This window comes from Symphalangus syndactylus, chromosome 1 (assembly GCF_028878055.3).
Source record: "Symphalangus syndactylus isolate Jambi chromosome 1, NHGRI_mSymSyn1-v2.1_pri, whole genome shotgun sequence".
In the NCBI taxonomy this organism is placed as follows: domain Eukaryota; kingdom Metazoa; phylum Chordata; class Mammalia; order Primates; family Hylobatidae; genus Symphalangus; species Symphalangus syndactylus.
Window position 1 is genome coordinate 51,849,502 of NC_072423.2, and position 15,438 is coordinate 51,864,939.

At 37.2% G+C, this 15,438-nt stretch overlaps 1 protein-coding gene across 26 annotated transcripts in view; it reads right to left on the reverse strand.

Moving 5' to 3' along the window:
• The window catches only part of DTNA (dystrobrevin alpha), a 396,395-nt gene that overhangs the window by 47,889 nt on the left and 333,068 nt on the right, over positions 1–15,438 (reverse strand). For 5 of the 26 annotated variants that reach the window (XM_055234808.2, XM_055234778.2, XM_055234787.2 and 2 more), the window contains one exon: positions 13,897–14,184. The exons of 14 other annotated variants lie outside the window; for them this stretch is intronic. In XM_055234808.2, the coding sequence (XP_055090783.1) occupies positions 14,154–14,184 (31 nt within the window). In that variant the 3' untranslated portion in view covers positions 13,897–14,153. Of the gene's footprint in view, positions 1–4,416; positions 4,510–5,082; positions 5,161–13,735; positions 13,826–13,896; positions 14,185–15,438 lie in introns of those variants that run through there. 7 more of the 26 variants (XM_055234643.2, XM_055234624.2, XM_055234633.2 and 4 more) reach the window with 3 other exon arrangements.

The window sequence follows — 15,438 nt, forward strand, 5'->3', positions numbered from 1 at the left end:
ACTAAATGTTCAATTTAAGTGCTACTCTATAATAGTGATTTTTTTAAATAGTAAAAATTCTAATTTTGCTAATAAAGTTTCTGACTACTCCTAATAATTTTGTTTAGGATAAGATGGAATTTTTTAGCTACAGCATTATTGATATTCTACAATATCAAGAGATGTTTATTGAGCACCTACTATGTGCCTGGCACTGTGCTAGATGTCAGAGATAAGGTGGTGAACAAGTTGGAGAGGGTCCCTGCCCCACTGAAGATACAGTAAATAGTAAGCCAACCAACCAGCCATCAACCAACTAACTAACCAGCCAGCCAACCAACCAACCAACGAGCTAACCAGCCAAACAGCTAACCAGCCAACCAACCAAACAATGATTGCAGCTGATAAGAAGAAAATAAAAATAGTATGCTATAATAGAGACTAATAGAGAGGACCTGCTGGGGGAGGTGTCTTTAATCTAAGACTGGAAGCTAGACAAGCAAGTTCATGTGCATTTAGTAGGGGTGAAATGAGAAAGAATGTTCTAGACAGAGGGGAGAACTAGTATTGGGGTCTTGAGGCAGGAAAGAGCTTGGTTTGTTGGAGGAATTGATCAAAAACTGACATGACTAACTGTAGTGATTGAATGGGAGAACCCCATGAGATCTGAGGCTGAGAAAGGAGTAGGCAAGGGCTAAGTCACATGCAGGTTTGTACACCATGGTGAGGGGTCTGGGTTGTAAACTAGGTCCAATAGGAATCTATTAAAGAGTTTTAAGCATGCAAGCTAATAAAAATTTAGACCTCATAAATGAAATTCCAAAATAGGCATTCTTAAATGTCTTTTTTCCCAAAGCATAAAATATTGTGGAGCAATTTTAAACTAGATGGATTATTAATCCACTTAACAAGAAATCTATTGGCAACACAAATGTACACTTTCTTGTACTTGAGAAAAATATAAGCAAAACAATTTTAACCTAGTCATATGACATCAAGAGTCTAATCAAGTGACAATTGTTAGAGGTAGAAGTTCTGGGCTGGTTTCAAATCATTTGGTTGGTCCACTACAGACCGTGGTATAAACTAGCAAGCCCAGGCATTTGACAAGCTTTGGGGGAGTGTAGCAAAAGCCCACACTGTATCACATTTTCAGACTCCTTCTCCTGCAATGAGGAAGGTGCACACAAATTATCAAGGCTTTTAAAACTTCATTGAATTAGGAAGGAAGCAGAAATTCTCCTTTAAGCTGCAGTTTATTTATCTTACCTGACATCAGAACCAGCAATGACATAAGTGTTTCTTTAGCAGCAAACTATTACAAATAAGTCAGTTTCCCACTGTGTTAAGTAGTTAATATACGGTAGAAGACCCTCACATAGAGTTAACCAGGATTATGTCTGAATAATGGCAAAAACAAAGCTTTTGATGGAGAACAGCTATTAGGTTCCTGTTTGCAGATCATCTCATGAAAGGTGCACATTCAAGGAGTCCAAGGAATGGGGTGGAAAATAGATGGGAACCAGTGTCATAAGACCTGTTTGCAAGCCCTTACTAGCATGTGACTTTGGATAAGTCACTTAATGTCTCAAAGCTCATATTTTTTAAACAGTGAAATGGAAATAATCATATCCAACCTTCTAGGACTATGAGAAGTAAATTAAATAATGTGTGGAAAAGGCTTTGTAATTTTTGAAGCATTTCATAAATACAAAATTTATTATTCCTACTCCAGCTGTTGTAATGAGATAAAAGAGACTGAAGACAAAACTCTTGCCCTTTTCGAAGCTTACAATTAACATGAGAAGTCACAGCTCAAGGAACTACATACATAAAAGGTAACTTGTTAAGAATCACCATTCCTGTTACTAGTATGTGCTCAAAATATTTGCTAAAATCAAATAAAAACACTAGAATAAGATATACAGTTCAGTAAATACGTGGAGGATGCAGTGTGAAGGAGGTATCCACAAAAGATCCTGAAAGGCATGTGTTGATGCAGACTTTAAAAGAGGTGATGAAACACAGTGGTTATGAACTTGGATGGATAATGGTTAAAATCTCTGCCCCACTTTTTATAGCTGTGGGACTATGGGAGAGTCAGGTAAGCTCTCTAAAATGATACCTTTACTTATCTATGAAAGGGGGATGATCTTATTTACTCCATGGGCTTACTTTAAGGACTAGGAGAAATTATGTATACAAGGCTCTGAACATAGAGCTTGGCATGAGGTAAGTGTTTTAAAAACACTTACTATTATTATTACTATTATTATATGTCTCACTGTAACCTAATAATGGTAAAGCATTGTAGCTACAATGATGTTAAAGGAGGTAAGAGGTCATTACATTACTTACAGAATCATGACAGGTGTGAGGAATTGTTAGAATCTAATTAAACATAAAGGGAAGAAAAAATGAGAAATTTGAAAAAGAAGTTGGAATTTTTTAAGGATAGAAAAAAACTATGAGAAATATGGAGGGTGCAGCTATTAAAACAAAGCCTCCTTCATCGATTGGTTGGTCTTAAATTCTGCTTTGTTTTCAAAATACAAATCACATTTAGCTTTCATCAAGCAGATGCAAGGTGTCTCTGCTGAGACAGATTTATGGTCTTAAGTAACCATCAAGTCAATATAATTAATCACTTGAGTAGGGAAAATGGCTGGTAGTGACAAACTCTGAGCTTTTCTCTTTGGAGATGTCTTTGTTACAATCTTAATTAAGAAAAGGTCAAAGAAGACCAGTAGAAATAAGTGGAGTGTGCTTAGAATTATGGGAAGAGGACATGGTGTGAGATCGCATCATTGCCTTACAATTGAATCTATACTGACTGTATTCTTCTTCAAAGATGACCAATACCACTAAAAAAAAAAAAAAAAATTCAATGCTTAGTTCTACTGCTTCAGCTACCATGTAACCCTAGAGTACCAAACTCCTTGGGAATAAAGCAATTTTGTAGTTTTGAGAGGCTGAGTTGTGAAAAAGTGGATACTATTTAATCTAGAAGCTCACAAAATTTGAAGAAAGAGATGGATTTACGTCAGCCAAAGAGTGCATTTTTATCCCCTTAAACAGTAGGATCTAAGGTGAAATTAAACTAGTGTACTGGTTATACATTTTTAAAAATACAAATTAAGATACATGTATGTACTAAAGCACATAAATGTTCATTCAGTTCATGAGAACTAAAAATTATCTCATGTACTAATCTTGCAAAAATAGGTCTAAGAAGCAGTAATAGGAAGAAAATTTTGAAAATATTTAAGTGAGGAGGAAAGAGGTTCAGAAACAAAGTGGCTAATAACATCAAGTGGTGAGGGCAAGGTGCACGGAGCAATAGCCTAGCATCTGAGGGATGCCTTGGTGAAATACTAGGTCAGTGCAAAAGTAATTGCGGTTTTTGCCATTACTTTTAATGTAATTGCCATTAATTTTGCCAATTACTTTTCCTCTAGTAGTAGAGGAAAGAGGACTTGCCATGCTAAAGGTTTGAAACATTTTAATGGAAATTGAACCCATTGGCTCTCTTAATAATTATAACTATGGAAAATCCATGGGCCCTTAGTTCAGAGAAAATTGAAGTGGTTGAGAAAAATTGACATATTTTCAAGGAATTGGTTTGCTAAATCTGTTTATAAAACAGTAGTCTGAACTAGACTGAAAAATACATATGATAAATACATAGTTTGTCCTTTTCCTTTAATTCAAGTTGCAAATCCACATTTATTATTAATATCAAGTAACTTTAACCAATGGAAGGAGTCTCCTATGTCCCAATTAAAATGGAGAAAAGCCTTTTGAATGGCTTTATCCAAGTACACAGGGCTATCTTAATTCCTGAATTTAACATATCTGAAACTACGTTTTGTGTATTCGAAGATGTGAAAGCAGGCTTTAGGAGGATGGTCATCAGAAACATGTATAATAGAATTGCTGAAAGATGATTGTTCCTACTGTTATCACTGTTAAAGAAATGATTTCCATTTTGTGATTCAATCACATTGCATTTTCTCTTTTTCACTCTTATCTTAAGTAAAATGAAGCATTGTTTTCCAAATCAGCAAAGACATCCATGTCCTTGGAATAAGACAAATTCTTGTATCACCATCCTGTGGTAATTTGACATGACACGTAGCACAGAACTGACTGGTGGGACCCGGAGTCCTGAATCTACCTGAAGGCTAATATTTAGCAAGGCATCCCTTTATGCAAGTTTTTGCTTTAGTTAATATATAAACAAGGATATGAATCCTATGGTTCCTTCATGGGAAGCATACAAACTAACATCACAAAAGACTTCTTAATTGAATCAGTTAACAGTGCTTCAGTGTCACCATTGGCATCCAGTAACCTTGCTCCTTGCTGAGACTGCTTGTCACCAGCTCAGACTGTATCCCTCTCTAAGGACAGTCAAGCAGCCAAACCTGCACTAACCATGAGGGGTTGTTCCGGAGCATGTTGACATACAACCCGATGAGAACATGTTCATCAGCTAGCCTGTCTGCCACATTCAGGCTGTACTGTATCCTGAAACAGGATAGGGGGAAAGAAAGGGTGTTGTTAAGAGAGGTGGACAGAAATAAGCAGAGAAGGTAGGAGTGAGTTTTTGGTAGAAAAGGCATTTAGAAAACCAAGCAAGTAAAGGAAGGGTAGTAAGTGATGTGCTATGAAAAACACAAGCGAAATCCAGGCAATAAAACCCACAATTCGATTTCACTAACTTTAAAAATAAAGACTTCCATTTAGGTTAAATAAAGTTTTAGAAGACAGATTTACATTTTTCAACCACTAAGGCCAAGGTATTCATCTGTACAGTAAATACATTGAAATGGGTTGCAAGCAAAGATTAAATATCCTTCAGAAAATCGAATCTTCAGCTTAGTCATTTCAAAAAAGAAAAACACACAAATCTGGGAAAGTGAATAACAACTCAGATGTGTCTACTGGAAATAACTACTTAGTGCTGTTAATTGGGTTATAGCAGAGCTGCTTTTACTGAATCAAAGATGGTCTTTCACACACAAAGCATTTTTGACAAAAGAAATCTCCATTTTTAGTTTAGTTAATGCAGGGTTCCAGTACACTCTGGCTGTAACTTACCCTTTGCCCTTCAGAAAAGCTGGAGCAGCCCTAGCCAGCAGTTTGTTCTGCTCTACTTCACTGTCCTTGGGAGGAGAGCTAGTTAATAAGATGGGAAAGCCAAGAAGAGCGTAAACACGGCAATGCATTCAAGAATAGAAACTGGCAACAGACACTCCCAAGTCTAGATCCAAGTTCCATTTGGACAGATCTCTTATTATTTTGAAATGTTCAAGATGTTTTCAGATTTCCAGAGTTCAAGTAGGAGTAGAAACCCAGCCTGAGAACCACAATCGCAATCACCATGATCCCAGATTTGACCTCTGCTATTTGCTTAACAAGCAAGCATTTATATTGGGTATGTCTAGACATAATGAAAATTCATTCAACATTTATCATGGCATATCGTGTAAACAGTCCAATAGTTCACTAAGTCCTGCCAGCCTTCAGATCCCACTCAAGAACTTTAGCCTTCCCTACATCCTCCAACTTTCTGTGCTGGATAGAAAGACTTGAAAATTACCTAGCTAGAGATTGCTTCATATTAGAAGTGTTTCACTACTCCAAGCAAAAGCCACATGATCTTGGCTCTGGAGCTACAAAGAAAACTTTCAGAGGAACAGAGAAATACACCTTTGAGTCTTATACATATATATTGTTATTTCTTATGTTTATATTAATACAAAGCTAGTGAATATAGTCTCATTGCTAAAGCAAATTCTTAACATGGATTCATTATGGGAACTACTCATTGTCTTTAATAATTTAAATGACAATTTTAAAGTTTAAAATATAGTTTTATTAAAGTACAAATAGAAATATAAATAATAATTTGTTAAGTGTGGCTGTGGTAAAGTCATCCGAAATCTACTGTGACAATTTGTAGTCATGCTACACTGAGAAATATGGTATTAATTCTTAGTATTACAATTGTATTGGTAATGTGTTTAAAGAAAGTTTGCTCCTCTATAGGTTAAGTAAGAATTTGCCCTGCACACTGGTGAACCTAAAATTGTCCCTCTCCTTCTTCATGGAAAATAGAAAAATAAATTGTCTGTCTTTGTTTGAATACCAAATATTTAACTATTGGGATCTAAATTATGGGGTTCTGCCAAAAATTTTCAAGAAACTCTAAATCTACTAAATATATATATAATGGTTTATAAATTAGTTAAAATCTTAAAAACTTTGTACTACAAGTTTTAAGGCTCTACTATAAAGCACCATTCTTTCAGGCCATGAAGTACTAAAAAATATAAATTTATACATAACACATTAGAACTGCACATTATAGTTAGAATTCTTGCTTTATAATAGTGTATATTAAAAGATTCCTTGAATAGTGAGGTCTCTGATAAATTTAATATGAAATTTGATTTGTAAAGAAAATGACTAGCAAAGAGTAGACATGCATGTTTGTCAGATGAATGACATTTTCACTCAGCTCTTCAGAAAGGCATCTGTTATACAAAGTATTACTGTGCTTAAAAAGTTAAACTGTACCCAAACAAAATTGACTTTTTTTTTTGAGATGGAGTCTCACGCTGTTGCACAGGCTGGAGTGCAGTGGTGCGATCTTGGCTCACTGCAACCTCTGCCTTCCAGGTTCAAGTGATTCTCCTGCCTCAGCCTCCCGAGTAGTTGGGATTACAGGCATGCGCCACCACACCTGGCTAATTTTTGTATTTTTAGTAGAGATGGGGTTTCACCATGTTGGCTGGTCTCGAACTCCCGACCTCAAGTGATCTGCCCCCCCTCGGCCTCCCAAAGTGCTGGAATTACAGGTGTGAGCCACCGTGCTTGGCCTAAAGTTGACTTTAAAAATAAATTAGATTGTGTTTTAGGATAATTTACTTTCCTGATGACCTTAATAATTTTCTTTTTCCAGCATATTGATGTTTTCCTTTTAAAACTGTGAAACCTGCCCATCGGGGCCAAATAACCACCTTCAGCCATCATTTTCTGTGATGTACCATTATACCACCAAAACTGTTTCTGTTTTGTGTGATGTACAGTTACCCCACCAAAACTGCATTCCAGAGTTTGTCTACTGAAGCAGATCTCCATACATTCATTATGCAGTACCTACAGTACCCCTGCTGCCCAATATCCCCCAATTCTTTTTTGTAACTAAAGATAGATGAATCTATTACATAACTTATTTCAGATGCTTGTAAAACCATTCAAAACACTGTGTGAAACATCCATGATTCTTCCCTCCAAACTAAACTATCTCCCTGCCTTCTTATGCTTCTTTGTTCTTTGAATCTCAGAAATTGTGGCAATAATTTCTTAAGCAAACAGCCAAATAATTGCACAGGGACAACTTCTCACGCTGAACATGCAAGATAACAAGCAAGAATCCGTAGAGAAAGAAACACAGGAACGTCAACCACAAAGATGTGTTTGCCACAAATTATCTTGGTGAAGTTCTATGGGAGGAAGAAGATGTGCCAGTGAAGGCCCAGAAATGTGGTTCCACCACCCATCACTCACAAAGCCCAAGCATGGAGGAGCCCTAGCCTCAGTATCGTGTAGGGGTAGGGCTGAGAGAAGGGGGCAATAGGCTGGACTTTCGTTTGGTGGCCTTCTCCTTTTTTTTTTTCTTCAAATATTTGGGCTCCTCTCCTCCTTCCTCTACTCCACTTGCCTGTCTCTCCTCTCCTCTTCCTTTTCTTCCTTCTTCTAACCATGTCCCTTCTTCCCTCAAAGGAATGAGACATATTCTATATATATACATCTCTTAACTTTTGTTGTCATTTTCTTTGTGTTGGCCCTTGCCAGTGTTGGTTTAAGGAAATAGTTTAAAACCTTTTATCTTCTGTTCCTTTCTTATGTGAATTCTTAGAAAAAACAATTCTTGGAAAATATGGGAGTTACACCATGAACATTTATGAGTTTCTGGAAATAAACTATTTTGTTTTGCTATAGCTCTTAATTTCTAGTGCCAGAAGCACTTCTAACTTTTTAATACTCACTGTTCACATAGTTTCTGTAATTTCTAGAGCTAGCCTCAATTCTTCTTCTCATCATCTGTTTCTAGGAAGCCAAAAATATGACCATGTATAGAGGAAGCCAAATGCATGATTAAAACAAGACAAAAATAGTCACTCCTTCAAAATGAAATGAATCAAGAACCTCGAGAGCTGACTGGGAGACAGGTTTCACTTAAAACTTGGGTCTTTAAAGTCTTTTCAGTTGAAGTACTTTCCACCAGAACCTCTTCTCCAGCTCCCAAGCTTGAAGAGAGGCAGCAAAGTGAAATTTTTTCTCTTGAGTTGCTGTGAAAATAGTGATTGCTATGGTTTGAATATTTGACCCCTCCAAACTTCATGTTGAAATTTGATCCTCAGTGTTGGAAATAGGGCCTAATGGGAGGTGTTTGGGTTATGGGGGCAGATCCCTCATGAATGACTTGGTGCCATTCTCACAGCAATGAGTGACTCTATCAGTTCCCTTGAGGGCTGGTTGTTAAAAGTAGCCTGGCACCTCTTCTCTGTGGCTTGCTTCCTCTCTCCTCATGTGATCTTGGCACAAACCAGCTTCCCTTTGCTTTCTGTCCTAAGTGGAAGCAGTCTGAAGTCTCACCAGAAGCAGATGCTGATGCCATGCTTCACATACAGTCTGCAGAACCATGAGCCAAATAAATCTCTTTTTTTTTTTTTTTTTTTGAGATGGAGTTTCACTCTTGTTGCCCAGGCTGGAGTGCAATGGTGTGATCTCGGCTCATGCAACCTCCGCCTCCCGGGTTCAAGCGATTCTTCTGCCTCAGCCTCCTGAGTAGCTGGGATTAAAGGCACCCACCAGCACACCCAGCTATTTTTTTTTTTTTTTTGTATTTTTAATAGAGATGGGGTTTCACCATGTTGGCCGGGCTGGTCTCAAACTCCTGACCTCAGGCGATCCACCTGCTGCGGCCTCCCAAAGTGCTGGAATTACAGGCATGAGCCACCGTGCCCAGCCTAAACCTCTTTTCTTTATCGATTACCCAGCCTCAGGCATTCCTTTATAGCAACATAAAGGGACTAAAACAGTAATGATATGTGGCTTATTATGATCCCTTCAAAGTGCTATATTATTACAATATTTTATAGACTAACTTAGATACTAAACTCTCATTTTGTAGCTTGGCAGTTTGCATGGAGAAGTTAAGTTTCTAATTCTTTGTGGGATTTAGGATCAGGCACAATGGAACCTACTTCCTGACTAAAGAAAGAGTGCTTCCAGCATATCATTGTGTCAGAATGTGACAATGGCTTTCATACAACCCAGCCTGAGCTTCAAAAGCTTCTTCTGTTCTACGTGCCTTGTCTTCAAATCAGAATGCATTCCTCCTTTTAAGCTCCAAAACTGGGAACTATTTGGGGTTCAACTTGACCATGGGATACACCTTTTCTAATCTGAGTTTCAAAGAGAAGCAAGACTATCATTTCTAAAATTATATGCACACAAATCTCTTTTTCTTATTGCCATCTTTTTCTTTTCACTAATCCCTTGCCACTGTATGAGCACATCCTTTCGCATACATATTATCACTGATGGTTGTGGGAACAGCCATACCTTGGAGGGCATGGCATGGTAAATTTTGAAGTTCATATATCTGCTGAAAGAAAAAAGGCAGCAAATATTCCTTTAGATTTTTTTTGCTAACAAAAAGTCTCTAGCTTCTCACCATTTCTTTTTTAGACCTTTGGAAAGTAGCATATCTAAAGATAAATAACCTTCTTCCAAAATTTTTCACACACACACACACACACACAGACATACACATATACACACACACAATGACACAGTGGGTTCTGGAAAAGTAGAACAATCTCAAAATGTTTCATTCTTGTTAAAATAATTATCCCCTTAGCTTTGAAGGTTGACGACTGATGCCAATAGTTTTACTTCAGTGAAAATATTTGGGGGGTGGGTCCAAAGGTAACAAAATCACACACAGATGCTTCCTGGGTACCTGAAATATAATTTTAAGGACCACTTCTGTTACTGTTGAGTTACTATATTAGCCCTTGACAAAGATTATTTTTTCTTTTATTGAACATGATATTAAAGGCCTGGCTGCAGTCTCACAGAAAACAAATATTATAGAAACAAATTATATTAATATAGAATAATTATCATAATGGTTAAAAGAAAAGCAATATTTGAGATATAGCAAATTAAGAACAGATATTTTCATTTCTATTGATTCTTAAATTATTAATAATTGTGTGATATTTGGATTTGTGAAGAATGACTTATAAAGTTGGCTCTCTCCTTAAGTAACTATCTATCGTGTATAAAATTTTCCTTCTCACCAGAATTACATAGTCTAGTAATAAGGCCATCACACTAATTTAAATACAATAAAAAATCCACAAATCTGTTTTGTCAAGAAATAATGTCTTGAAACATTCTGTTTCTTTTTTTCTAGATTTCAATAGCTTATATCTGAAATATAAAATATGTATTACCTGAAAATTCATAGACCAGTATTAAAAAATAGGTTAATGTCTCAGTGGGAAAATTAACTGTCATCAATTCAGGCTGGCAGGGAAGTTGAACCATCTCAAACAGGTACCATCGAAAAAATAAGAATTCTTAGGTCATATTTAATTTACTACATTGTACCTAGGTATCATCAAGTCACACCAACTGCACTTTTGTCAGGAGAGCCTCTAGGAAAGTTTGCTTCATACAGGGCATGCAGAGACAACAGCTAAAGCAACTCTAGTAGGAGAATAAAGGTTACTGAACTGAACAAGAGAGGTGACTGTGGTTTTAATCATGCATAGTATAGAAAATTGTTAGGGTTGATGTGTAGACTGGTGTAATTCCAGTTTGGAAAAATCTAACATATTAGTAGAGCTCTGGGGCTACATGAAGTAAAGAATTATCTGCAGAGAGTGATTATTTCAAATTCATAAAATTTCATACAACATGCCCAGAAAGTTTGAAAAGAGTGAGATATCTTCAGGGTGGTGCCAGATGTTGATTTACAAATTTATCTATTTTATGACTGAAAATGGATGGGCATTAATCTTGGAAAAAATTAGCTATGAAGAAAACTTTGATTTTCAAAAGGAAAGGCTACATTCAGTATCTAAAATTTATTTTTAGCTACTTTTGATTATCAAATCACAACTATTTAAAATTTAGCTTGAAGTTTTTGAGTCAGATTAAAAGCCACGGTTGTTAAGTAAAGAATCTTTGGGTAAGCAAAAATATTTTTTAAAAATGAAAAAGGCACAGTGAATTAGCATTTCTTTGGTTGAAAACCCAAACCTATCAATCAACTGACCAACAAGTCAACCCAAAAAATAACTCACAACTGCTGCTCCTCTTGGAGGGATCAGGATTTGGGAAGTATCTGGGTTGGGTGTACTCTCCCCATAGGAACTACAGAGCCTAATACAGTATCATTTTTTATTTTTTTGAGATGGATTTTCACCCTTGTTGTCCTGGCTGGAGTGCAATGGCACGATCTCGGCTCACCGCAACCTCTGCCTCCCAGGTTCAAGTTATTCTCCTGCCTCAGCCTCCCAAGTAGCTGGGATTACAGGTGCCCGCCACCGTGCCTGGCCAATTTTTGTATTTTTAGTAGAGATGGAGTTTCACCACGTTGGCCAGGCTGGTCTTGAACTCCTGACCTCAGGTGATCCGCTCACCTCAGCCTCCAAAATTGCTGGGATTACAGGCGTGAGCCACCTTGCCTGGCCATCTAATACAATATGATTAATTAACTACTTGTTATTGCAGCAAACCAGAAACTAGCATATTAGATTGTGTTCAACATGGTATATGAATTGTAAGCAATTTCCTAATATTTGGTGGAGTGATAAGACCTGGCTAGATGTTATATAGAATAGTCAAAGTGATTCCTTTTGTGAGTGCTTACCACTTGCAACTATGAAAATACCTGTGAAACTTTTAAATGATGTTTCTAAAATTGGAGGTAAAAGAAGTGTGACTAATTTTTTTATTAGTCTTTACTGTGACTAATGAAGAAGCTTGGCCATAGTGAAAGAAGCTTACTTGACATTAAAAATATTGGTTAACTTTCTCATATAAACGAAGTAAGGATTATGGCAAGATAATTAAGATTTTAAAAAGGAGGCACGATGCCAAAAATGATAGATCCTAAGAGGCACAGAGCTGTGGGCAGTGAAGGGGAGAAAGAGCCTTTGGGACCTGGCTTTGTGGTCAGACCTTGCAATAATATCTGCAATAATAATAATACACTATCTTTCATAAGCTTAGATAATGTTGCTGGCTCACCATACACAGCTCTTAGAGCTCTTTCCCTAACGGTGATATTAGATTTCCATCAAATCAGCCATTCTTTCCTATAAATTTATAAGAAAACAAAATAGATTAGGGATACAGTTTACAATCAAGAAAATGAATGAAGTGAATCAGTTCATCGATTATATGACCCACATTCTACCAAACTTCTAACCAACACTGAATGTACACATGTGCACACACACATAGACATACACACATGTAAGAAGACTTCAAAGGACCAAGGGAGAATGCCTTTGAGAATCCCCCTTTTTTTTTCCTTTTAAGTAAGGGAAAAGTGAGCCAAGTACATAGCTAGAAAAGATGTAAGAACAGGGAATGCGACAGATGATGCTGGTAACCAGAGGTACACACTCATAAATCGGTATGAAGTAGATTGCTACGGATGTCGAAAGACTTCAAAGTTATATCCCTGTGTCTTTTGAAGATGAAAGTGGTATGCTTGTAAAGGGCCCTAGGTGAATAATGCCAGGAGTTTGTGGTGAGGATTCTGGAGTGGGGAATTCAATTCAGCCTCATTCGGCTTTATCTTTCTAGGATCTGTCATGATACAAAAGACTGAACTTAGGCTAAATAAAATATGGAGAACTTCCCTACTTTCTCGGTGCTGCCCTATACTGACTGGCACTATACTTGGCTTGCTTAGGTTTTATTTCATTGTTGGGATGGGCTAGGGGTGAGGGCAGAGCCATAGGTCATATTTCTTTGGTTCTGTTTCAATGATAGAAGTATAGGAATTTTAACTTTTGCCTACATCTGGCATGATGGATTTCTATCCATCTTAGTTTATCGACATGATTAAGAGATCAAAAGTGATTCACCACCAGCATTTTCAAGTGATAGAGAATAAGCACTGAGAGCAAGAAACTGTTTTTGAAATTGTTACTTCATTAGGAATCAGACTGCCCTCCCTGGGGGGAAAATGTACTAGGTCCAATGGGACAGAAAGGTACAAGTCCTCAAGTCTTTAACTGCAGTGAGGTCCAGCTATATGACATTGTCCTAGCCTCACCTAGTTAATGCTAATGATCTTTCCAATAGACTCCTTAATTCAAGAGTCTTAGAAATTACCATCTGGGTTTTTGCAAATTGTACGAAAGCAGAGACTTGTCCAAACGAGATCCAGCTTGATACACTTCACATATATACATCTCTTATATACTGGTATGAGGCTATGAAATCCATAAAATATGTGGAAAGGAGAGGAAAGAGCTGCAAAGTCCAGCTCAAGTTGAAAAGTCTCAACACAATTTCATTAAATCCCAGAAGACTTCTATCTCCAATAAGATGTACTACGAGAGGATTTTAGTGCCAGAGTAGAATGACTATCAGTCTAGCTATGGAACTACTACTACGATTAGCAATTCAGGGCTGGGATACTGACCGTGCACCGTGATCAAGCTGATTTACGTACAGCTTTATGAGGGAATGCTCTTCAGCCACAGGGCTGGATGCACTTATCCCCTCAGGTAACCTGAGGGATTCAAACAATGAGACCTCATTAAAACTTCCCATGGACAGAGCAAGGCCCACTCAGAGAGGAAAGACATTTAGTGTACACAGCTTTATTGAATAGCACCCTCAAAACAGAAACCGTAGGCCAATCTCTGTGGTGATAGAAAGAAATGTGAGCTTTAAACAACGTATCTGTGGTTCACAGAGAACTTTCCAAAAGGACTGAAAATGGGAAAAAAGGGAAATAATCATATTTTGGGTTAATGGGTACCATGCACCCTGGAGGAACCAGAACAGCTCAAAGTATTATAGGAATATTTTAGGGTAGAAGAAGTCATGTTATCCATCTAGGAGCATCCACCAAAAGCACCGTCCGAGCTGAAATGATATAAAATGACCTTCAGTAAGGATGGGGTCTACCTCTGCTTGACATTTGCAGAATGCAGAGCTTCCTAATAAAAGTACATATTTCTAAACATCATGTCAGGTCTTCCCTAGATAGATGCACAGACCTGTGTCTTTTATATACTTTACAGTTTATGATTTTGTTCCAGAAAAAAAAAAATGGTTGTATTTGCTGGTGATTCTAAAAAAGAGTGCTAAGAGGAAGTTACTGAGGGCCTAAACCATATTATTTTACTGTGGATGTTCTGCTGTATAACTTTCCTCATTTCTGCTTGTTACAGACCTCGTTTATACATCAGAAACACCATATTCTGCCATATTCTGTTTATTCTGCTAATTACAATTATGGGGAACATCTCCATCTCAGGTTCCTGTTGAGGGGCACATACAGGAACTCAGAGGAAAAAAAAAATCAGCTGTGTTCTTAGTCTCATTGTCTTCAAATCCTCAGTTGAATGTACCAGGATATTACAGTGAAACTGGCACCTTATAAACCTCTTCAGGGAAAAGATGAATTACGTGCATTTTGTGAAATATGAGGCTGTACTTTTTTCTGCTGAAAGGCATTTGAAATCTTATGTTCAGTTACTCACTCCAATTTTCCTTACCTTTGTTTTTGCTTCCCGTGAGCTTTCTCCATGTATTTATAAAATAATTATCTGGTGCTTGATTCGCAATATTTGATCAAATGACTCAGAGCACCTGTTGACCCTGCATATGTCTGATGCTAACTCTTAGAGAAATATTTGCTTCTCCTGTTTCTTGCTCACATGTGAATGGATCTTGTGCAAAGAAATGAGATGCAGATCCACCTTTTAAAAAAGTTCTTACTATTATCGATGAAATTACTTATATGGAAACTACATTTCCAAGTTTGGTCTTTATCCTCTAGCCTCAGGAACTCCAGGGTTCACCAACAAAGGATTCTTTTGTATCTTAGCTTTAAATAATGACACATTTCACCATTTATATAGTAACACACCATTGCATCTTGAAATTCCAGTTCCTTGACTTCAACTCTGAGGACTATGAAAGTGACTTCCTTAATGAAATGGGATGCATGTGTGTCAGTAGTAAAACTGAAACATACCCCCACATTCTTACTGTGGGTAAATTATAAATGCAGGTTTCCAGACATGACATTAATCCCCAAAGCCACCCTACCCCTTTTTAAATGCATACAAATGAATGAAATTGAAAACTTACAATGGATATTTGCAAGTTAGT